Source organism: Taudactylus pleione, unplaced genomic scaffold (genome assembly GCF_031769625.1).
Source record: "Taudactylus pleione unplaced genomic scaffold, aTauple2 ptg000201l, whole genome shotgun sequence".
NCBI lineage: Eukaryota > Metazoa > Chordata > Amphibia > Anura > Myobatrachidae > Taudactylus > Taudactylus pleione.
In genome coordinates this window covers 53873858-53900138 of record NW_028284603.1, presented here as the reverse complement: position 1 = coordinate 53900138, position 26281 = coordinate 53873858, and the positions used below count along the sequence as shown (strand labels likewise).

Genomic DNA, 26281 nt, shown 5'->3' with positions numbered 1-26281 from the left:
GCGAATCAGCCCTCCTCCCGTTCCTTGGATGTGGTTTGCAGCTTACAAATCTATGTGGATCGGACTGCTCCATTGCTCGAGTCCGATTCCTTGTTCGTCTTCTATGATGCGGTTAAGCGCAGGTGGCCTACTTCCAAGCAGACTCTGGAGTGTTGGATACGTCTGACAATTTGTTAGGCCTATTTGGCTGTGTCCCGACCTCCGCCAGCATCTATGTCCATGCATTCTACGTTGGCTCATCCTGGGCAGCTGACAGGGGGGCTTCTGTTTCCCAGCTCTGTCGCGCGGCCACTTGGTCGGGGACTCAAACCTTTGTTCGTTTCTACAGCTTTGACACCTTGGCGGCTTTCGATTCTCAGTTTGGCTGCTCGGTTTTACAGGTGTCGCAGCGCTCTCCCGTGGGGTTAGCTTTCCACAGTCTTGACTCCAGTGTCACCTGTGGATGAAGGAGAAACCAGGATTTTTGTACTCTCGGTTAAATCAGTTTCTCTGAATACACAGGGGACACTGGACGCCCAACCCTGCGCTGCTTTCTGCTTCATGTTGTTGCAGTGTGACTGCCTGTTATTGCAGATTGTTGTTATTCTTGTCTTGCTGTTCCCATTTGTTCTGTTCTTCCTGCTTCTCTAGAGGTTTTCTCCTCTCGGTTCAGTTTCTATAACTGGAGAGGTGAGGGGCATAGAGGGGGAGGAGCCAGCCACACTTCTTAAAGTGCAAAATCCACTCTACACCCCACAGTCTTGACTACAGTGTCCCCTGTGGAAACAGAGAAACTGATTTAACTGAGTACCAAAGTCCTGTTTTTGTTGCCCGCCTAGCTGAACAGCGAAATTTGTATTCAGTTAATAGTTGTTGTTTTTTTTGTACCAATTATATTCTGGCTCCTTCCATGTGTGCTTTCTGTATTTTTGCCTGATCCCCCCTCCTTTTCCATCCATGTCCTCCGTCGCTGACCTTTCCTAAACGGGGTTAAATTGCCTGATCTTTCTCAGATACATACTCATCCTCGCTTGGTCCTCTCTCCCTTTTGGCTCAATGACTACCACCCAGACTCTTTGAAAACTACATTTCCTTAATGTGAAAGAGCTCAATGTCCCTGGAAAACACTGGATCCTTCTAAGAGAACTCCGTTCAGATAGAGTAGATAAAGGGAGTTTCCTGGAGAAACAGAATAAGTTACATTCCTCCCCAAAACAAAGTAACTTACTATCCCCACATATTTTGCAACAATCATCCAGTCACTAAGAGCCTGTGGGCTGAAATTTTGATCTTGCTATATTTTAGATGTTGTAGAGGTCAGATCGTTAAATGTAAGATTTTCAGTCAGTAATACACATTTGCTAACTTCCACTCCCCAAATCAGCATCAACCACAATTCCTGTCCAAAATCTTTAGTCCTTGGGAGTAACTTCAATTGACCTTTAGACCAAATATCTCATCTCTCTCTGAGGTGTCACCGTAGGGTCCCTCAGCTCATCCACGAAAACCAGTTGGTCCATGTTTGGAGGATACATAAGCCTCATGTTAAGGACTACACTTATTACTCTCCTCTGTACTCCACATATTCCCTAGTTGATTACTTAATAGAAAACAGACATTTACATTTATATCCAATTAGTGACATTGGTCAAACTGCCTGGTCGGACCATGCCCCCATTCTGCTACAAGTGCACAATGCCCCTCCCCGGCCTTTGTCCTGGTAGGTCAATTTATCCTGTTAATAAGACTAAGCTTGGCTCGGCCGTAGCACTAAATGACAAAGGGTACAGCTCAGAACCAAAAACAAAAACTGGCTGCTGTGGGCAGATGAGTGAGGTTTAGGGGAGGAGTAGCCTGTGCCGTTCAAAGCTTAACCTTTTTATGCCCAGACTCCTCCAGCTATACCTAGTGTTCCAGTGTCCCCTACGGATGAAAGAATGACCATGTGCCCACCTCCCATGCTGGCAGTAGGAGGAATATGGGGTTCATATTAAAAAAGCAGAATAATTAGTAAATTGCTGATTAAATGGAACTGTAGTCTTCACTACTGTATTTATTAAATCAATGGCATAACTGGCTTCCTTAACACAATTTATGTGATTACACTACTGTTCTGCAAAATTTGCAACAGATAAAATACAACAAGCAAAACATGCAGATTTAACACTCAACACTTCCAACACTTACTTTTCTCCCAAAGCAAAGTTATCAGGCTTGATATCCCCATGGATGATGCCAATGTTATGCAATTGTTCAACTATGTATAGTAGGTTGATGGTAAAATACATGACTAGCTGCACAGGCATCACTTTTTCAATAAGCTTCTTGTAGATATTGATGACATTCTAAAGAACCAATAACAATCAATGATCAATATTAACAGAATGGATACAAGTTCTTTATGTCAAAAGTGTAAATTAAAATCTGAAATATTAAATCTATTTTAGGCAAAACGTACATTAAAAAAAAACAAGTAAATCTTGTTCTCCCCTAGCAGGAGATTCTCCCTCTTGCTCTAGCAGTTAGTAAGGCCCTATGAGCTTCAGATGAATGGGCAGCTCACAGGGGAGGGGCCTTCAGAACTACACTATGAGGCTGGAAAGAAAACCTGTGTCCTGAGTGGATGACAGGATCTTCTGCTTGGTAAATTCGAGGCACCTCTTTAGCCGGTGGATCTGACATATCATAGGTACGCAATATTTAATATACGTACTGTATGTTAATTCCCAAAGGTAAAAATAAAACCCTTAATTATTACTAGAATATTAAAACAATTCCTAATAAGTTATGTGTGCTAGGGAGTAATTATCATCCCTGGTGCAGATCACATAGATTGAATGACACGATGACAGTAAAAACCCAGTAAAGGCTGTATCTTACCAGAAGTGAACCAAAGCAGTACAGATCTCCCACCAGTATACTCCCATTCTGGAAGATGTGCGCAGAATGGAAACTGATGTAGAGATGCCTCAGCTCTGGATTCATTCTCTGTATAATCTGTGTTCCAATGTAGAACTCCCATGGTTTTGCCGGCTTTTGGACCTAGTAACCGAGACACCATTTAGGATATGAGTGGCCCGATAATTCTCTACTCACTCTTCACTTTACAGCCACAATAAGGGATCTGACAATTACCTTCAGAATAACTTGTACATTGTTGTGGAGTGTAGTATCCATTATGCATGCTTGATACACACGTGCAAAAGCTCCTTCTCCAAGCAGGTAATCAACATGAATTAACTGGGAACCTGTAGCAGAAAACATCAAGTCATGATCAGTTATGGTATATACAAAGCTATTCATGTCAAGAGGAAGGAGGAGGTAAAGTGTAGTTACAGTCAGTTAATGCAAATCTGTTTGACAGATCTCACAGGCCATTGTGGCAGCCTTGAATATTGCTGAACTGCACTCCAGCTTAACTGACCCAGCACACCTGAGGGGCTCAGACCCAATAGGGTGGCCATGGTGACCATCATAAGTAGCAATCATGACCCCAGGAAGTGAACACCAATCGCACATAGGATGGAGGACCCCCGGGCCTTTACTCAATACTGCCACCACCTCTAGCTTGTATGGGGTGGTGGGAGCCACACAGACTCACAACTGCCACACCTCCGCCTACTGTGCAAACCAAGAAGAAATGAGCCACCCGGTGCCCATTAAGAGAAGCACCACATTAGGAATAAAGTGAGGAGGTACACATCTTGGAGGTGGTCAGCCACTTTAAAGCACTGGTACCCAAAAGTACCTGAAAACTGTCTTACCCACTTCACTGGGGAATATTTTTTCAAAAATGTCTCAGAAATTGTAAATTTTTTAATGAGTTAATTAGGCAAATAATAGAGATCAATCCACTCTGAGCAGCAAGCAGCAGTCGGTGGGACTAATGATCACACATCAACCTGATTTCAATATGCCATATAGCAATTGGCGATCTAGTGCTGCGAGGGGAACTTCAGTCCCCATCCAAGCAGTGTTGCTGCACTTGAATACAGTCTCCAGAATGCAGTATGCAACATATCCTGGGGAGCATAAAGCACACGTGATGTCGGTAGTCAGAGACCGCTTACATTACCACCAGGCTAGTCTGAAGAGGAAAGGATTTCCTCTTGTACGGAGAACGGAATTCTGTTCCATAAATATGTGAAGAGCAGAGCCTACAGTCACATGGGATACAACAGCGGCAGGGAAAGCCCACCTGTCTGTGGTAGCATCCCATGCGACTATGCCAGGAAAGTGGTTAACATAGCATGTAATCTAAAACAACCTGTTCTGCTGAAAGGAGATAGAAGAAAAATGCACCGTACTTCGGGCCATGTTTAATCTAAAGTCACACAGGGGCTTTCTAGGTCATTTACTGAACTGAGCGTTGCTAAATTTGTGAAAAATTTTAAATAGGGTAATATTGTGTTGCATAATATTAAGTGGGTGCACTACTGTGTGACGTCATTTTAAAAGGAGAGCATTACAGTACATATATTTTATGTATTATATCAAGCTTTAGCACCACGTTCAAAATTTTGCCATATGGTAAAATAGGAATTCCTAATATAAGTAAGAGCAATGGTGAATAAATGTAAACAATGAAATATATTATAACCTTGGCTTGATGGATACTCTATGGGATGTGCTTAATACACAATTCAGGGCTTGATTCAGGCTTGTACACAAACTCCGATAGTGGGTGGATTGCGCATGTGCTGGGGCCACAGTGTGTATGTGCTACGATGACACTGCGGCCCCCGTTGCCGCGCCCTGGACGTCACAATCTGATTGACAGGCTGCAGATAATGGGTGGCAACAAGGTCCAGTCCCTAAAACGGAGTGTATTAGCTTTTTGATATTCTTTTGAGGTTGGTTTGTTTTAAAAATAAATCAGATGAATTTAATCAAATTATAATGTAATATCCAGCCAAGCTCCTTACTAGATACATTACAGGGGAAAGGTCCTGATCCATGAAATAACATGGAAAAAATGTAGGAGATTGGATTAGTGTTTAGTCTGTTTTACACATTTTTGTACACGCAACATACACTAAAAGTTTCTATATTTGCATTGAAGGCTGCGCCTATTTTATAAGCCAAATATCATAAGTGTGAGACATTCATATATACATGTTGTGAGATGTAGGAATTTGTCTGGAGTATACACTATGTATCTATACTACAACAGATATGAGCAGAAAGCATATTGCCTTTAGAGAATGCAAATTAAAAACATTTAGATAACATTTTGCCTTACCCAACTTCGTTTCCACTTTGGCCTTTAGACAAGGAATATTGGCCCGCCACTGGTAGTAACAGCTCAGGGAGCCAAGTGGTGTTGGCAACCTAGACAGAAGCTCTGCAATTAGCTGGTCATCCCAAGCATTGTTAATTATTACTTGCTCTGCAAAAATAAACCATAGTTGTGTCATTTACAAATGTTAGTTATTAAACTTTTTGACTGTATAGATTCAGCAAAGACATTACCTATATCCTAAACAACCAATTATACCTGGTACTGGTTCATTGAGAGCGCTTTGCTTATTCTATCGCTTTTCAATATACTGTACATGATGCTGTGAGGAAAATGAAGAGGAAACTACTAAAATGGCTACCCCTAAATTTCCATAATATACCAAAATCCCTACCTGTTTTCTGAACTGTCAACTCTGGCTCTTCTTCCTCCACATCCCAGGAATTCTCAAGGTTAGGTACACTGCAATGTAATGTATCTGAGAGTTTGCACGCTTCTAGACGCTTCCCAGCGCACTCCACCTCATCAGCCTGCAGAGAGGCCTCTGGACACTGTGCGGGAAACATACTGTACGAGGCGGCCAATGGAACACTGACTGCTATTTTAGAATGTTCTGGGCTTTGCTCTTGAATAGGGCTACCAATATGAAAGATACAAAACGCACGTAAGAGGAGACAATTATCACTGGTACATGACAATGCCAACAACAATATATAGTATAGTACTATAATACATAGTACTCTTATAGTAATAGTAGTTATTGCTATTAACCAAGTATACAATACCTGAGCTTCCTTATTTTAGATGCTTGCATGATTTTAGCCTCGGAAAAGTCAAAATCCATAGGACAGCCATTATCTTGATCTGTATTAACTACATTTTCTAACAGGAAAATAAAAAACATAGCATTGTTAGTATAAATAGATTTTGTCACTAAAATATACTCGTGAATATAACTGGATTTTGTTTTTTTTACAAACTTTTTATTTTAAAGTACACTGCAAAACATCAAAGAGAATAACAAAAACAAAAAATAAAAAAAAAGTCACAAAGAAGGACAATACATAAGAATCGATCAAACCCACAATGTGGACTTAGTAACAAAGTACAGTGATTTTATCAGTATCCTACAATACTGCAAACTAAAAGTAATGCATCCATAAATATACCACAGAGTAAAGGTGGCCATACATGGCACGATATACTTGCCGATCCGATGGATCGGCATGATATAGGTGCTATATCGTGCCGTGTATGGGCACGATATCGTACCGGATATCGTGCTGCGCGCTCCTGCAGGATCATATATCGCATTCCCAGATCTTCCCGCATGTTCATCTGATCTCGGATGCGAGGTACGATCCTATTCAGATGGAGGAGGGGGGAGCCGGCATATTGTGCGGTCAGCAGGGACTGCACGATTGCCAGCGGTGACCTCACGATCCGTCTGCTGATGGATCGGCAGTCGCACTACACGGTGCATCGCACAGTGTATGGCCACCTTAAGGGTATTCGAATCAGGAAAATATGAGATATGGTAAGAACATACCTTTGTTATCTCTATTTCTACGAAGTCCATAGGGTTCCACAGGATACCTTGGGGTATAGGTGATGACGTCAGGCATCGGGCACCATAGAGTTAAGTTTTCAGCCTCCCAGGATGCACTAGGGTCCCCCTCCTATACCCCGCCCCCGAGCCAAGGCATCTCAGTTACGTACCAAGCCATAGGCCGGAGGAGGAGAAGGAAGAGAGAGAAAAAAGATCTGGACACACACAAGAATCACATTCTCACCAGAGGGAGACGGAAAAACCGGTGACCAGAGCAAAGCCCATCTGCAGCACAGGTGCGACAGGGCGGTAGGCCTGTGGAACCGTATGGACTTCGTAGAAATAGAGATAACAAAGGTAAGTTCTTACCATATCTCATATTTTCTACTTCAGTGTCCATAGGGTATCCACAGGATACCTTGGGGATGTCCCAAAGCAGTATCCTTTAAGGGTGGAGACGCTCCTGTGCTGAAAGGAGAACCCGCCGCCCGAAGGAAGCATCCTGAGAGGCAAAGGTGTCAAATGCGTAATACCTCACAAAAGGTATGGACAGAAGACCACATGGCCGCCTTGCAGATCTGGACTGCAGAAGCACCACGTCGAGCTGCCCACGAAGGACCCACAGACCTAGTGGAATGAGCCCTCACAGAAGGTCAAACCGGCAGGCCTTCATGAAGATAAGCTTCTGAAATCTCCATACGGATCCAAGCTGCCAAAGTTTGCTTTGAAGCAGGCCAACCCTTTTTACGGAAGCCATAGAGGACAAACAAGGAGTTAAAAGCCGGCACAACGATTTCTTCGTTAATATGAAACCGGGAAACTTTGGGAAGAAATTCAGGACGAGAGCGCAGCACTGCCCTGTTCCCATGAAAAATCAAGAAAGGGGGTCTACAAGAGAGCCCCTAAATCAAAAACACGTCTGGCCGAAGCTATGGCCAGAAGGAAAACAGTCTTAGCTGTTAGCCATTTAAGATCCACTGAGCCCAGTGGTTCAAATGGCGGTCCCTCTAGAGCCCTCAGGACCACAGCAAAGTCCCAAGGCGCCACAGGTGGACAAAAGGCGGCTGAATTCGCAGAACACCTTGCATAAAGGTGCGCACATCAGGGATTGTAGCAATCCTACGATGGAACCAGACAGACAGGGCAGAAACCTGCACCTTCAAAGAAGCAAGGCGAAGCCCATGGTCCAGTCCCGCTTGTAGGAAGGCTAGCACTCTAGACAGACGAAATTCCCGAGGTGCATAACCTCTCGGTCGACACCACTGGAAGAACGTATGCCACACACGATGGTATATTCTCGCAGAAGACGGTTTCCGAGCTCTTAGCATGATTCGCACTACAGAGCTGGAAAACCCCCGGGACCTTAACATGGCCGTCTCAACATCCACGCCGTCAAAGACAGCAGAGTCAGGTCCGGGTGAAGACAGGGACCCTGTGACAGAAGGTCCGGTCGTAGCGGCAACCGCAGAGGACTGTCCACGGACAGACCCTGAAGGTCTGAGAACCAGTGCCGTCTGGGCCATGCGGGAGCTATCAACAGAAGCATCCCTCCTTCCTGTTTGAATTTCCGGATTACCCGCGGAAGAAGGGAAAACGGAGGAAACAGATAAGCGAACCGGAACGTCCACCGGACGGACAGAGCATCCACCAGAGACGCCTTTTCGTCTCTTGTGCGAGACCCGTACACTGGCAACTTGTTGTTGTGCCGGGACACCATGAGGTCGATCTCTGGAAGACCCCACCTGTCCACCAGCAGTTGAAAAACATCCGGGTGCAGGGACCATTCCCCCGGATGAACGTCCTGGCGACTGAGAAAGTCCACCTCCCAGTTTAGCACTCCCGGGATGAATACTGCTGATATGGCCGGGAGATTGCGCTCCGCCCATACCAGGATTCGGGACACCTCTACGAGTGCCGCCCGACTTCGGGTTCCTCCCTGCCGATTTATGAAGGCCACGGTGGTAGCGTTGTCCGACTGGACCTGCACTGGGTGACCTTGGAGAACCCGATGTGCCTGCTGGAGAGCATTGAACACCGCGTGGAGCTCCAGAATGTTTATTGGAAGCTCTGTTTCTGCCGGAGTCCACCTGCCCTGGAACAAGTGTGGACCCGAGACTGCTCACCAGCCCCGAAGACTGGCGTCCGTTGTCAACAAGACCCAATTCGCCACCCAGAACGGACGACCCTTGTTGAGATGGGTCGTCTGCAACCACAAGGCTAGGGACAGGCGAACCTCCGGAGTGAGCACCATTGTCTGTGATTTTAGAGTCTGAGGCAGTCCATTCCATTTGGACAGGATCAGGTGCTGCAGAGGTCTGGAGTGAAACTGCGCATATTCCACCATGTCGGATACCGACACCATGGAGCCCAGTAACCTCATCGCCGAGTGCAGACACACCCGGCGGCTCTGCAGACAACTGCGCACCCTCAACTGCAAGGCAGAGATCTTTTCCCCCATCACAAAGATCCTTTGCTGTCCGGAGTCCAATAAGGCTCCGAGGTGCAGAATCCACTGAGACGGGATCAGGGTGGACTTCTGCCAGTTTATTAACCAGCCGTGCCGTTGCAGTACCGCAATGGTCAGGTCCAAGTGGCGTAGAAGGAGCTCTGGAGATCCTGCCACCAAGAGAAGGTCGTCCAAGTACGGTAACATGCGGACTCCCTGCAGCCGCCATGACCGCCATCACCTTGGTGAAAACACGTGGTCCTGTCGCCAGGCCAAAAGGTAACGCCCGGAACTAAAAGTGGTCGTTGCGGATTGCAAACCTGAGGAACTGTTGATGGCGTAAAAGAATAGGGATATGCAGGTAAGCGTCCTGTATGTCCAACGACACTATGTAGTCCCCAGGTTCCTGCGCCAGAATGATGGCCGAAAGGACGACGTACCTGAACCGGAAGGAACTGCAGCAGACGGGAGACATGCCAATTTGGCTGCCGCCAGCGTGGCTACAATTTTGTCCAGGTCCGGACCAAATAGAACTTCTCCATTAAAAGGCAACGCTTCCAAGCCCTTTTTGGAATCAGCGTCCGCCTTCCAAGATCGCAACCATAAGGTGCGACGAGCAGCTACAGCTGCCGAAGAAATCCGAGACGCCAGGGTACTGATATCCAAGGCCGCTTCGTTGATATAAGTGGCCGAATCCCGGAGATTGCCGATCAACTCCGTCTCTTCAGCCGAACAGTCGGAATCGAAGGACGCCTCCAAAGTGTCAGCCCAGCGCTCCATAGCTCTGGCAACCCAACAAATGGCCATAGCCGGCCTAGCTGTCCCCCCCCGCAAGAGAATAAACGGACTTTAGGCAGATCTCCACCTTGCGGTCCGTAGCATCCTTTAGGGAAGACATGGATGGCATGGGTAATGTGGCACTACGGACTAGGCGTGTCACATGAGAATCCACCTGTGGAGGGGATTCCCACTTAGAAAAATAATTATCCGCAAACGGATAAGCCACCGCCAAACACCTCTGCGGCTGGTACCATTTGCCAGGCTGTTTCCACGCCTCCTCTAAATGGTCCACCAATTGACCCGAAAGAGGAAACACTGTGGCGTCACCCTTAATATCCTTAAAAAAGGCATATTTAGATTTGGACACCGGAGGATCTTCGTCCTCAATCACCAAAGCTGTGCGGACTGCCCGAATAAGTCCAGGAATATACACCTTGGACCTAGCGTCCGCCTCCTTAGTACGGAGAGGCTCCTGGTCCGAAAGATCCAGAATCTCCCCATCATCAGACGTCACGTCGTCATCCCCATAAGGAGCAGATAGAGACGCCACCAGCCGCAACACAGACTCCCCTTGTAACACATCCGACAAGTGCTTACCAGCATCCCCGGATCGGTACCGCCGTTCTGGTACCGGCGGGGAAAAGGGAAGACAGCATGGACATGAGTTTTGACTGTCCATGCTGTACTTCCAGATGTGCAGCCACAGCTGCAATGAAGAAAACTTCAGGGGCTCTTCTAAGCCCCCCTCTAGCAGGTGCATCCGACTCCGGCCGGGCACCAAACGAAACTGAGATGCCTTGGCTCGGGGGTGGGGTATAGGAGGGGGACCCTAGTGCATCCTGGGAGGCTGAAAGCTTAACTCTATGGTGCCTGATGCCTGACGTCATCACCTATACCCCAAGGTATCCTGTGGATACACTATGGACCCTGAAGTAGAAAGAGTAGTAAGAGAAGAAAGGCAACAAGGATGGACTCCCGGCATAGTTGATTTATGGAAAGTAAACCAAGGGCACCATATCTGATGATCTGTAGACAGAATATGGTTTAAAAGGGAGGTAATATACCCCATAGAGGAAATGTACCATAACCGGTTAACAAGGGCAGAGTAAGTGGGAGGGTGAGGGGATTTTCAATGTTTGTCTATTAGAAGTTCAGAAGTGTTACACATATGTAGAGGATACTATACTCCCAGAGGAAGACCAATAGGTCGAAACGCGTTGGAGACAGAATATATAGAACTTAACCAGAACTTATCCTTTTATATTGAGTGCCACGAGACCTGTATCCACCTTATACTAAACACCTCATCGCGAGGACGCCGTTGCTTGGCAACCACAACAAGCGCACCAACGCACCTACGCAGCCAGCAGGAAGATCCACGAGGCAGAGAGCTGAGAGCACTTCCGGTAAAGTATCCTCTGATTGAGAGGAGTGTACGCGGCCCCCAGCTCTCCAGAGCTAGGACCGCTGTTCACTCACCCCCTCTCATTACCTGCTGGTACACTCAGACAAGCGCACGGACCTAACTCTGGTAACAGGGATAGTGTCCGTGTATGCATAGTCCAGAGCACCGCAGTGCAGAGTGATCCCCGTTGCCAGCCAAGCCAGTCACCACCGTAACATCGCAGCATCACCCCGGGCCACGTACACTATCAAGACCCAGGACGCTTTAACACTTCATTGAGGTATCTGCTATTGACAATAGCGGGACGCCGCTATATCTCATTTTCTTAGACATTGTATACACCCACACGATATAGAGGTGTAATACAGATATCAGGTTGGCACATGACTTAACCCCTTATATTGTAATATATCAATAGATCAACGGACGATCTCTCATATTGATTTTGCACGGATTACCAAAAGGCGTACAGTAGGTTATACAGTGGCTTTTGCACTTACCATATTGTATTGATTCGCCTTTGCCATTGATATATTTTTTACATATTCATATATTGTTGTATTTTTCCTGCATGTATTTGTCTGAGTACAAGTAAAATATTAAATCTATACTCATTGTGGTCAGCATCACTTCCCACACATTATATATGTTTATTAGATTGGTCAGGTAGGGTCTCTACTACATCCACTACATTACATTTAATATATCCTTAGCCCTTCTAGTCCTAAGAAGATATAAGTTGTGCGCAGCACTTGAACCCACTTTTTTCTTACAACGGCGCACTGTTTATCTTATTCAGCTTAACTCGAGAGCCAACACCTTACGGATAACAGAGGCATCCTGAGGTGCAAGAAAACTGAAACTTTAAAATTATGTAAGAATGCACCAGCCACTAAGCACTTACTAATCACATCGAGAGGAACAGGTTTGTAAATATGCGGATATACAGAGGTGGTCTATCAGTCTTTCTGATGCACGCAAATCTTTTTTATGGGCATCACAGATAACCAAGAGATCAGTCTTCTTAGAGTCTAGTATCCCATCAATACAGATCCTCAATGCCCTAACATTCAATGAAGAAGAGATCGATCTTCAGTAGACATATTTTGTCCTAATGTTGAGATGATTGTGATGATTTAAAAGGAACTATGAACCACGCGATGCTGAAAAGATGGTTTTATACATAGAACAAGTTAGGTAAATTTGTAAGGCAAGAGCCTCCTGTTTAGACACTCTCTGGGCCATAGAAATGGTTGAATCTGGTAAAGATTGCCAGAACATTCTGTTACGTCCAATGCATGAACGAGGTTTAGAGTACTTTTAGTACCTCCCTGATGGTTAATGTATGCCAGCATAGCGGTGTTGACGGACTGAAGAATTATAAACTTTCCTTATAACAGAAGCTATCCCTGAACTAAAGCATTTAGCTCCACTCCCTAAAACCGGCAATGGAAAGCAATAGTCCCAACCCTGAAGGCTGAATTCTAAAATCACTATCATTCAATTCCACATGGCACAGTCTGGCAATGCTGAGGCTGTAGTCCCTCAATAACCAGAGGAGAGATGTATGCATTCTTGGGAACCGAGAGACAGTTGCCTGAACAGATGAGTGCTACATGTCCCATTTCATTTCAAAATGGAACCATGCAAACTGCATGGCTTCAAATATGAAGACCGAAAGTAGAGACAGAAACTGGAAATGGTGGAACAGAACAACAAATCTGAGACCTTGTTGACCTTCCCAGATTGGAACATGCAAATGCACATCCTTGTAATCAATCCATGGACACCATGAATTTATCTATTTTCATACTATTGATGGACTACTAGATGTTGTTCACAAATTAAATTTTTTTAACCAGGTTTGAAGAAAACTCATCCCTCACTGCTCTGCAGACACAGGAGTGATTACATCCACAGTGAGTAATGTCTAAATGGCTTTGCCCAGGGATTGATACTACTCCGCTTACAGGAAGGCCAGTGGTGAAGAAACATCTGGGATGCTCAAGGATATATCCTTGATACATAACACCCCTCACCCAAACAACTAAAATGTAACTGAACCACTGACCCTGGTATAAAAAGCAACAGGCTCCCATCATGGCTGTTTCTGGATGGGCTACCTGCCCGTCATGCAGACATACATTCTGAGGGCTGGTAGACCAGGCTTGTTTACCAGCCACCTTCTCAATACCACAGCTTTACTTTTTCAGACAGCACAAAGATAGAAAATAAGAGCCCTGCACTTTTTAAAAAAAGAAAAAAAAAAAAAAAAGGCAGGAAGTAACTATTACGGGACGTTGCCGAACTAATTATCTTATCCAAGTCTGGGCCACATAGGAAACCCAAAAGTGGCAATGACTACAGGGTCATCTAAGACTTGGAATCCACATCCCATGCCTTGAGTCAGAGAGTTGTGACTTGAGACCACAAAAGAGAAATTCTAGCCTCAATAGGCTAGCATCTACAGCTGTGTTACCTGGATATTAAGACACCTCTTGGATGTGTTCAGCCAACGCGATTTCAGACCAAGACCTACCTGACTGCAAACCTTACAATAGTTGCTTTGACCATTTTCTTTAGCCTTGTTGACCCAAGCTGAAATGGGTTTCCAGTCACTACATATATAGACTTCAGAATGCTCTTGATTTTTCTATCATTAACAGTATCGGCATTCAGGATTGGAACACCAAAATGCTATAGGCGAGTCTTTTATGGGTGGATATTCCAATAAATTCATATCCCCATTGTTTTATCTGCTTTCTTGATTTTCCTATGCTATCTTTAACAGTATTGGCATTCTGGATTGGAATATTGGTCGATTTAAACCAGTGGTTCTCAAACAGGTCACATTTTCCAGGTCACCCAGCAGGTGCACAGATGTATTGATTTACTCACAGACACATTTTAAAAGATCCACAGCTGGAGCCAATTATTTCACTTGGGAGTTAATGATCTGCTTGCAACCTGAAACTTTAATTCAGGCTTAGTTCATGCCTTGAAGAGTAAATGATACAACAATGGAGACAAAGGGAAGGAAAGAAGCTACTACTATTTCCTCTTTAAAAGCATATCATCAAGCTCAGATGATTTAGTGTGGTTCTGGATGTGGACTGTCTGTAGCATCGTCCATTCTAAATAATCCAGCCCATTCCACCTAGTAGAGTCCTCAAAGTCTGCCCACTTTCCCTTCTTCTCGGAAGAGTATTCAAAACTAAATCTCCCCAGGATAGTACCAAGACGGATCTCTGACGGGAATACATACGATTTACATACTAATCCAGACAGCGGCATCCCGGCAGAGGAGGAAATCCCGATCGTCAAAAGGTAAGTATTTCCTAACCTAATTCTACCCCCTAACCCTCCCTTAGGGGTGCCTAACCCTAATCCCCCCTTCCCCGTTGCCTAAACCTAAGTCCCCCATGGGTGTGCCTAACCCTAACTTCCCCTTCCCCTAGCCTAACCCTAACCTCCCAGAGGGGTGCCTAACCGTAAGTCCCCCCCCCCCCCCCCAGGAACCCTAAACCTAACCCTCCCCCCCGGCTGTCCGCGCCCAGCTTACCTTTGATCGGTAAGCCAGGTGTCAGGCTCCCGGCGTAGGTATAATGACAGGCGTCAGGATTTCGACACCTGTCGTTTAGCCCTTGCCGGGATTAGACAGTCAGGAAGCAGACTGTCGGGATTCCGTCCATCGGCTTCCCCTTTGACGTTTCCGTGCCTTGGCTAGGTAGAATTCCTCTCTAATGAAGGAGGAAACTTTAACAAGATCCTACACAGACTGACTGTTTGTACCCAAGATGGCTCATCTAATGAATAGCACCTCTATTAGACATGAGTGTCCCACCAAGATGCATGGGGTCATTGGTTGATGCTATAACAATGGTTGTATGGAGGGTTTCCTTCAGTCGTCCTAAGGTCATACAGCTGAACCAGGGACTTAAACCAGGCTGACTGTACCAGATCTGTGGTAAAAGTCAGAGGCGTGAGACTTCCGGTGGGCAGGGCATCTGTGACGGCCGCATTTTAGCTCAGCTCAGTGTCTGGCACCCCTCCAAGCGATAAGCTGGTGATCATAGGTGTCCCCCTGGACAGGAGAATCATTGAGGATGACTTTGGTGGCACTTTATAGCCAGGAGGGAGTGTATATTATATCCACGGAGTACGGCCAGGAAGTGTGGCCCTCTTGGCGCGAAAACACCCAGCGCCATCTAAAGATAGCATACTGCTCTGACACTACTGCAAAGCCGTCTTGGGTGAACCCTGGCTTAACAGCATCAAGCTACAGGAGACCACAACACCGTGTAACCCCGAACCCCTGAGCTGAATTCAGATTGTCCTGGCAGCTGCACGGGACACCCCTCTTTTACCATCTCTCCGGGTGCTACTTACCTGAGCCTGTGAAGCGGCGACTTCTCTACTAATCAGCATTGTTCAGAGTCCCTGAAACAGCGGATGCTGACAGATTCACCTTTCAGTGGGCTCCGGCGCAAGTGTCTTGAAATAAAGAGTCTCCTGTGACCCGACTGCTCCCATCTCTGCTGGCATCCTGGCAATCCCCCCCGGAGAAGGTGCTCTAGATTGTGGAGCATCGCTTGCAGTTCCCCGTCTGAGTGCTTTCCGGCGCTATCCTTCTCCCTGTACTCCGGCTCTTCTCTACTGGGAGATCGCAGCTGTGACTCTGGGTGGTCTACGCTGTGCCCGCTGGCAGTGCTTTCACAACCACTTCCTTGGACACCTGATAACCTGCCTCAGCCTGGATCTGAATCCCACTTTGGCCGCTGAACACCGGGCTATTGTGCTGCTGTCTCCGGCGGTACATGCCGGATTACCCTGACGCGACTTGCTCTCATCTGACCACCGGACCCTGGGAGCATTCTACAATGACCTCTGGCAGCGACTGCTAGGCTGCTTCCCTCTGAACCCACGGGTGTGGGTGCTTGTACACCTATCGCGGGCCCGCGGATTGGATCTGAAGGGTCTCCTCTTGCCTGTGAGGGACGCTCTGCTGCCGCTGCTCCGGATTGCTGATCCGCCACCTGCAGAACCTGGCTGGAGTCCTGTACCCCTGCAGCTACTTCTCAGTGGCTGTTCCTAGAATGCTGCCAATACTACTACCCCAGTTTCCCAGAGCTGACTAGCTGTCAAGAGTCGTTGTGAGGGGTGAGTAAGCTGTGTGGCAATCACACGTGGATTTGGGACTTAACTGGAGTCAGTGAGTATCCTCACTACACATCAAAAATACACCTGCTCTTCAGTATTGCAGTTGACTGTACCTCCTTTACCTATATTTCTTATACTGTTTCTCAAAACGCAATGTATTTTGATACTCTGTATGATTTTCTTCTCAAAGTTTGCTGACACACTGATTTCTTTAATTAGGTCGCCATCATTTGGGGAATATTCATAATTGCAGTTTTTTCCTGAATATTGTGGCAATCTGTGTTTTACACTGGGTATTTCATATTCACACTAGGGTCTCTATTTACTAACATTATTTTTACTAAAATAAAGTGAAAAAGGGCGTTTCCAAATCCTTTTCACATTATTTTAGTATCACCTAAAGTTACTACAGGGCAATTGGAGTAGAATTTATAAAATTCTACTCCAACCCCTATGTATCACTTATTTTTAGTAAGCAGATAACATTTCCCATAACTGTAATGGGAAATGTGATCTGGCCAAAGTTACTAAAAATAAATTGTGAAAAAATACTGGGGAAAGCCCTGTGATAATAACGCCACCTGGAGGTGGCGTTATCCAGGGTCTTCCCCGGTTACCGGACTCCTGCTCTGCTCTAACGGGCAGAGCAGAGTCCGGAGCCGGCCCCTGTGACCAGCTGTGTAGTCTAAACAGACCACACGCTGATACACTTAAAAAAAAAAAAAGTGCAGGATGGGATGTCAGCTGACCGGAGCCACGGAGGACATCCCCGGGGCACCGATCACTGTAGGCAAGTGTAATTAAGGGAGGGGGGTCCACGATCGCAGGGGGCGGGGCTTAGCGAAGGTCGGTGCATGCGTCGGCGCTTGTCACTGTATTTTTCTTTAAAATACAGTGACAAGTGTGTGGAGGGGATTCGCAGGGACAGAGCTTTACTCGCAAGATCTGTCCCTGCAAGGGATTTTTAGTAAATCCCTGTGATATTGCTTGAATTCGCAATGCAAATTCAGTCTGTAAAATCACACTACAATCTGCATTCAAAATGCAGATTCTAGTAAATAGAGCCCTTGGTATTAAGCATATATTCACGAGAATGGTTTGATCGAAGTTCACATTATTCACAGACGCACCATACTGGTACTGAATACATTTTACACATCTATTTCTCTTTTGGTCTCATTTATGGTGTACGGGTAAATTCCTCTATAAATCTTTGCCCCCATTACCTCCGAGATCTTCATCTCGTAATATGGTAGAAATAAATAAAATGCCTGCAAAATCAGGCACCTCGCCCACTAGGGTCCCCTCTACTGAACACTCGGGAATTGGGGAAAGGCGACTCTGCGTCTCCTGCCTCAGATATGCTCCGAAATGTTATAATGCCCAAAATTGATGAAAATTTTGAAGCACTTATGCCTATGATGGTTGAGAAACTTCACCAATTTTTCACAAAGTGGAGGACATGTTTGATCAACTTGTTCCTAGGATTGACAAACAATTAGATAAAATACAATCTTCTTTAGATTCTGCACTGTCTAGATAAACTGAACACACTAATAGATTAGATGCAGTGGAGCAGAGGACTAGTGACAACGAAGACAATTTACATACCTTGCAAACATCACATGACTTATCTGATCTCTCATAAAACATTGCTTGACAAAGTCGATGATTTCGAGAACCGCCATAGATGCAATAATTTGCACTTTATCGGCATTTAAGAACAGGTTAAAGAGTCCACATTATTTGATTATCTAGACAAAAATCTGGCTCTGCCCTTGGCTTGTAAAATGATCTGGGGGTTTCACAAATTGAAAGAGCTCACAGGCTGGGCCCAAAAAGAGGGTCCGCGCCCTGGTGATTGCTACATTTCTAGATTATCGTGCTAAAGAAGAGAGGTTGATAGCTTTTAAACATCAAAGAGACCTGATTATTGAAGACCATCGGATCCTTATTTTTCAGGACTTCTCTGTAGCGGTAGCGCAGAAACGCAAGGAGTTCTCCCCAGTCTGTACATTTTTAGTAAACAACAAGAGATTTGCTCTGTTGTATCCAGCCAAATTGAGGGTCACGGAGAATGGTCAAACACTTGTTTTTGATGACCCAGAACTAGCACGTAATCATTTTCTTACATTCAGCTCTCCTAGAGCTCTCCACACTGCCCTTCACCTAAGACATGACTTGTTTCGGTTAGGATCATTTAAAATATCTCTTTCTAATTACAATGGTTCATGGTTTTTAAATGTTCCGCTACGGAGATAGAAATTCTCAATTGATTTTTAAGTTCTTATGGTTTTCTTTTTTTTATTGTATGGTTATACAATTCTACCAATTTCTGGGAAAGATGCCCAGACTTGGTATACTGTTATTTTGGATGGGAAAATATTGGGAAAATTATTGAAGCATGATTTGTTATTTATGTATTATGTAAGCACATTGATATTACGTGAAGTGAGCCCAGGTCCCTATATGTTAGGTTTTTTAAGACTCTTCCCTGCATGCTGGGACGGGGGGAGGCCTTGTTTTTTCTGGATATTATATTTTTACAACACTCTCATTAAATAAGATGAGATGACAACATCTATACCAATGCCACATCACTCCAATGCCCAGATACCTCAAACTATTAACATTACCTCCTGGAATGTTGGAGGTCTAAACACTACAATTAAACGTAAACGGGTCCTTACATCCCTTAAAAAAAAAACTAAAACCAGACATAGGGCAGTATTCAATTGTTATAGCGCGCCCGATATCCCATCTAAAGTCACGGGAGATCGCGGAGCGCTACCAAAGGGGTCGGGTTCAGTCGCGTAAAGCAGCTACCCCCAACCAAAGTGCTGGGTACGACTGCGAAAAGTGATGTTTGGGCACCCAAACATGTCACTTTTTGCCCATTTCAGCTCGCACCCCGCTGGGGTGCAGGCTGAAATGGTGCGCCGGCAGCTGATCGCGCCAGACAGGAGAAACAATTGAATAGCTCCTGTTGGGCGCGTACAGAGGCGCAACTATTGAATACTGCCCATTGTATATAAACTAAGACACATTGGAAAGCGGGAGAAGATTCCACTTTGCGTGAAAGCTGGCTTGGAGACTCTTCTTCGACTTCCTACCATTCCAAATCTCGAGGTGTTGCCATTGCATTTGCTACACACCTCCCTTACACTATACTGAATTCAATTTTGGACCCAGAGGGTCCTTATATTTTATTAGATGTCCAAAGTTATGAAGCTAAATATACGTTACTCAATTTATATGCACCTAATAATGAAATACAAGCTTTTTACCAATCTATAACCCAGCTTCTGCACAGCAGAATCAATTGTAATTTGATAGCAAGCAGTGGTTTCAACACGGTTGTAGACCCTTATGTGGATAAATTTCCAATACCAACTAACCCTTTAGATTCCCAATGGACCCATATCCCCAATTATTGACCGATCACTCTATCAGATCCTTGGAGGTTTCTTAACACCACTGACAGGTCATACACTTTTTATTCGGCGGTCCATGGGTCTCTCTCTCATATTGATTATATTCTTCTATCCACAACACTCCTCTCGGAAATTGTGTCAACTTCACTAGGAGATATAGTAGTATCCGATCACGCTCCAGTATCAGTGACCCTTCACACCTGTTCGACTCATTCCTGGCCCTCTTTTTGGCGCTTCCCGTCATAGCTTTACCATTCTGAACAATTTCGACAATTTCTTACTTTAAAACTGACGGAATTTGTGGATGTTAACAGAGCACTGGGACAACCCTGTCTTGTTTGGGAGACGTCTAAAGTAGTTATGAGGGGGCATATTCTCTCCTATGTTGCCAAAATAAAACATATTAGCATTCAATATACCGAATTACAACAAGTTTTGCAATCCACTTTGGCAGATTATATTAGAAACCCTACTGACGATAACCATGCTACATATATGGATTCCAAAAAACTACTAGACAGTTTATTAGCCCAGGCCCAGTTGAAACTTGATTACACTAAACCAGGGCTTGACAAATTTTTCAAAAACTTAGGAGCCAGGATGAAAAAAAGTGTAGGAGCAAGGCCCCCCCCTTCCCCCCGGGAAGCATTACTGAGCATCTACGCCCCTGACAACCAACCCCCATGGCCACACAACAAACGGGGTGCCCCAGTAGTAATCCCCCCTCTGCAGTGTCCCCAGTAGTAATCCCCCCTCTGCAGTGCCCCCAGTAGTAGCCCCCTTATGTAGTGCCCCTTTAATCAGTGCCTCCCCCATATGCATTGGCCCCAGTAGCAGTCCCCCCTATGCAGTGTCCCCAGTAGTAATCCCCCCTCTGCAGTGCCCCCAGTAGTAGTTCCCTTTTGTAGTGCCCCTTTAATCAGTGCCCCCCGTAGCAGTCCCCCCTATGCAGTGACACCAGTAGCGGCCCCCCCCCATAGTGTCCCCAGTAGCGGCCACCCCCAATATGCAGTGCCCCCACCGTAGCAGCCACCCCCAATATGCAGTGTCCCTACAGTAGCGGCCACCCCCCCTATGCAGTGCCCCTTAAAAAAAAAACGCAACTTACCTGATCCCCGCTCCAGCCGCTGTCCGCTCCTCCTGGCCGCTCTGCACTATGGGAGAGAAGTAATGGATGTCTCTCCCAACTTGCTGCGGGGTGAGCCTGAAGCTGGAGCTCATGAGTGAGCTCCAGCCGGCTCACTCCGTGAACGACGCAGCAGCCAATGAGAGTCTGACAGACTCATCGGCTGATATAACAAACTTACAGCCACTGCTGACGGCTGTATGTTTGTTACTCTGTAGTGTGGACCGCGCTCGCGGTCTGCACTACAGGGCCCGGGGGCTGCTGAAAACCTGGTCGCCAGGCAGCCAAATCTGGTCGCAATGGCAACCTGGCCCCAGGGTTTTGTCGAGCCCTGCACTAAACAAAAATATTTTCGGTGGGGCAACAAAACCGGTACGCTATTGGCAAATATGACAAAGTTTTAAGAAACTACACCATATTGCTGCTCTGCAGGACACTCACACACAGACTTTGTTTACCAAAACTTCAGATATAGCTCAGAAATTCCAGGAATATTTTATGCAAATCTATATGGCCACTCTGCACGATCCTACTCTAATGTCTAAAATTTTGGATGAGGCATCACTTTCATGCCTTACCCCTTTACTAATGCTATTGCCTTTATGCATCTTAACAAATCTCCGGGTCCTGATGGCTACTCAATAGAATACCACAAGATTCTTCGACATAATATGATACCATCATTTTGTTCTCTTTATGGTAGAATACAAACAGACACTCCAAGCTATCCTAATTTCAATAAGGCACTCACCTCCCTAATCCCAAAACCAAATAAAGATCTGACTCTTCCCTCATCGCATCGCCCAATTACTCTGCTAAATGTGGATTTTAAAAATATTTGCCAAAATATTAGCAGATCGTTTGCAGAAATGTTTTGCCTCCTTACTTACGAACCATCAACTAGGTTTCACTAAAGGAAGACACTCAGTGAAAGGCATCCACACAGCCATTGCAGCTGTAATGGCGGCTAATCTTCTCCTGACTCCTCGACCATGCTCTTATGCCTAGACGCTACCAAGGCATTAGTCATGGTCTCCTGGCCCTATCTTTATGACATACTAGATAGACGAGGATTCGGACCGACTTTCCAATCCCTGATTACATTTTTTTTATACCCTCCCAACTATTTCGTTGTTGGTCAATGGGAGAGGGACTTCCACTAACCAGGGGAACAAGACAGGGTTGCCCGCTCACCCATTTACTCTTTAATTTGACATTAGACCCCATGCTTAGAATTTAGCAAAATCTGACATGTTTTAAGGGGATTGGGATTCGAGCGGATACTGTACACATCTGCCTTTGCAGACGATATTATTTTATTTATTTCGGACCAGAGGAGGACCCTTGGGCCGCTGATGACTCGTATCAAAGAAATAGGATCAGTATCAGGATTTGAAGTCAATTTTAAAAAATCAACAGCTCTTTATTTAAAAAAAGGTTTGCACGCCCGGCCTGGTTCAGGGAGATCCCCATTGAGTGGGCGACTAAATCAATCTCATACCTAGGGATAGAACTACTCAAATATCTAAATAATCTATATACTCTCAATACGAAAAGTATTTTGCGTAGTATTAAGGTAGATCCTGAGAGATGGCGACACCTTAGTCTTTCATATCTAGGCCGAGCAAACTTTTTTATAATTATTTTATTTCCAAGACTTCTCTACCCTCTCCAGTCACTTCCTATTTTATAGACTAAAAACAACACGATGGAGATTGAGAAGATGATACGCACATTTATTTGGAATGGTAGGAGAGCGAGAATTGGACTTCTCAAACTCCAGCAGCATAGATCTAATAGTGGCATCAATTTGCCCAAACATTAGTGCTTATAGCCACCCCGCTCACCTACGGTACTTAAGGGATTGGATGCACAACAAAACAAGAGATATGGTAAGAACTTACCTTTGTTATCTCTGTTTCTACGAAGTCCATAGGGTCCACAGGGTTGACCTTGGGGTATAGCTGGATCTGGATCCACGGGCACCACGCAGTTAAAGCTTTGCTGCTCCCAGGATGCACTTGGGTCCGTCCTCCTCTATACCCCGCCCCGGCCACAGGCACCTCAGTTGGTAAGCAGCTAAGGCCGGAGGAGGAGACTAAACAGAGAGAAGGAAGACTGGAACACACAAGAAACCATACTCACAGAAATGGGAGACGGAAAACCGGTGACCAGCCACACAGCCCATTTGAAGCCAGGTGCGTCAGGGCGGGCGCCCTGTGGACCCTATGGACTTCGTAGAAACAGAGATAACAAAGGTAAGTTCTTACCATATCTCTTGTTTTCTACTTCAGGGTCCATAGGGGGTCCACAGGGTTGACCTTGGGGATGTCCCAAAGCAGTTCAACTAAGGGCGGGGACGCTCCTGTGCTGAAAGGAGTACCCGGCGCCCAAAGGATGCATCCTGAGAGGCGAAGGTGTCAAACGCATAAAACCTCAAAAACGTCTGAATTGAAGACCAAGTAGCCGCCTTACACAGCTGAACAGCGGAGGCGCCACGTCTAGCAGCCCAAGAGGGACCCACAGAACGAGTGGAATGAGCCTTAACAGAGGCTGGCACAGGTAAACCCTCCTGCGCATAAGCCTCACAAATAACTGAACGAAGCCAACGGGCTAACGTTTGCTTGTTGGCAGGCCAACCCCTCTTGTGAAAACCGAAGAGGACAAACAAAGAATCCGACTTCCTAACCGAAGCAGTCCGGTCCACATAGATTCTAAGTGCCCGGGCCACATCCAAGGAAGCCTCACCAGCAGAAAGATCAGGTGACTGAAAAGCTGGCACAACAAGTTCCTGATTAATGTGGAACTTTGAAACCACTTTGGGCAAAAACTCAGGACGCGTGCGGAGCACTGCCCTGTCCTGGTGAAAAATCAGAAAAGGAGGGCGACAGGAAAGCGCCCCCAATTCTGAAACCCTCCTGGCCGAAGCAATTGCCAGGAGAAAAATGGTCTTAAACGTCAGCCACTTGAGCTCCACCGACTCAAGCGGCTCAAAAGGAGGACCCTGCAAGACCCTCAGTACCACCGTCAAGTCCCACGGAGCCACCGGAGGCACGAAGGGAGGCTGGATCCTGAGAACACCTTGGAAAAAGGTGTAAACATCTGGCAGTGTAGCAATCCGTCGCTGAAACCACACGGACAAAGCAGACACATGAACCTTCAGAGAGGCCAGGCGTAAGCCGAGGTCCAAACCCGATTGAAGAAATTCCAAGATTCTGGAAACCCGGAACACCTGCGGATCATAGTTTCTGGATTCACACCACTGAAAATAAGTGCGCCACACCCTGTGGTAAATCCGCGCGGAAGCAGGCTTGCGTGTCCTAAGCATGGTACCAATCACTGAACTGGAGAAACCCCTAGACCTCAAGACGGCTGTCTCAAGAGCCACGCCGTCAAAGACAGCCGACCCAGATCCGGGTAAAGGCAGGGCCCCTGAGACAACAGGTCCCGACGCTGAGGAAGAAGGTACGGAGCGTCGATGGAGAGGCACCTCAGATCGGAGTACCAAGGACGTCTGGGCCACGCCGGAGCCACCAGCACGAGTGTGCCGCCGTCCTGCTTGAATTTCCGCAGAACCCGAGGAAGTAAGGATATCGGAGGAAACAGATACGCCAGGTGAAACGTCCATTTCACCGACAGAGCGTCTACCAGACAGGCGCCTGCGTCTCTTGTCCTTGACCCGTAAACGGGCAACTTGTGATTGTGACGGGAGGCCATCAAGTCCAGCTCCGGCAGCCCCCACCTGTCCACGAGTAGCTGAAACACCTCTGGGTGAAGCGACCATTCCCCGGGATGCACATCGTGACGGCTGAGGAAGTCCGCCTCCCAATTGAGGACTCCGGGAATGAAGACTGCCGAGATCGCTGGAACGTGACACTCCGCCCAAGCAAGAATGCGAGACACCTTCCACAATGCTGCCCGACTGCGAGTTCCCCCTTGGTGGTTGATGTACGCCACCGTGGTGGCGTTGTCGGACTGCACCTGAACCGCCCTTCCGTGAAGAGCGGGGCCGGACGACTGCAGGGCCCTGTACACAGCCCGCAGTTCCAGGATGTTGATGGGGAGAAGTGCTTCTTCCGCGGACCAACGACCCTGAAGCGATAATGAGCCGGTCACTGCCCCCCAACCCCGAAGACTGGCATCCGTCGTGAGCAGGACCCAGTCCGGGATCCAAAAGGGGCGCCCCTCGACCAGATGCACCGTCTGAAGCCACCAAGCCAAAGACTGCCGAACCTCCGCGGACAACACCAGCATCTGAGAGCGGATCCGGTGAGGTAACCCGTTCCATTCCGATAGAATCAGCCCCTGCAGGGGCCGGGAATGGAACTGGGCAAATTCCACCATGACGAATGTCGACACCATGGACCCCAGAACTCTCATAGCTGAATGGACCGACAGGCGGCAACTGCTCAGGCAACTGTGTATCCGCAGCTGCAGGGAGGAGACCTTCTCTGGAGTCAGGAAAATCCGCTGCTGACGAGAATCCAGCAGGGCTCCCAAATGAGCCATCCGCTGTGATGGAATCAGGGAGGACTTCTTCCAGTTTATCAACCACCCGTGTGCTTGAAGACAAGCAATGGTCAGGTGGAGATGTCGAAGAAGCACCTCCGGGGAGCTCGCCAGCAGCAGAAGATCGTCCAGGTACGGCAACAGACGTAGACCCTGACCCCGAAGGTGGGCAGCCATAACCGCCATCACCTTGGTGAATACCCTCGGAGCCGTGGAAAGGCCAAAATGCAACGCCCGAAATTGGTAGTGATGGTTCAGGATAGCAAACCTCAGATACCGCTGATGTGCCGGTGCTATGGGCACATGGAGATAGGCGTCCTGGATATCGAGGGAGACCATATAATCCCCGGGTTCCATCGCCAGAATGATGGAACGTAACGTTTCCATCCTGAACCTGGGAACTCTGAGGTATCTGTTCAGAGACTTCAAATTCAGGATAGGGCGATGAGAACCATTGGGTTTCTGTACCAGAAACAGAGTAGAATAGTACCCCGTCCCGCGCTGAGACTGCGGAACGGGAACAATGACCCCTGCTTGTAGCAAGGATTCTATAGCTACCTGAATCTGACCAGCTTTGGTCTTGTCCAGAGAAGGACTCGTACAGAAAAACTGGTGGGGCGGCCTGAACCGAAAAGACAGGGCGTACCCCTGAGA

The 26281-nt window shown here is 46.7% G+C and overlaps 1 protein-coding gene across 1 annotated transcript in view; it reads right to left on the bottom strand.

The window, feature by feature from the left end:
* The window catches only part of BUB1 (BUB1 mitotic checkpoint serine/threonine kinase), a 68532-nt gene that overhangs the window by 18668 nt on the left and 23583 nt on the right, over window positions 1–26281 (bottom strand). Inside the window, exons 17-22 of the mRNA XM_088477390.1 lie at window positions 6004–6100; window positions 5613–5854; window positions 5222–5368; window positions 3115–3227; window positions 2860–3021; window positions 2167–2324 (exon numbers count right to left, since the gene is read on the bottom strand). Coding sequence (XP_088333516.1) covers window positions 2167–2324; window positions 2860–3021; window positions 3115–3227; window positions 5222–5368; window positions 5613–5854; window positions 6004–6100 — 919 coding nt within the window. The remainder of the gene's footprint in view (window positions 1–2166; window positions 2325–2859; window positions 3022–3114; window positions 3228–5221; window positions 5369–5612; window positions 5855–6003; window positions 6101–26281) is intronic.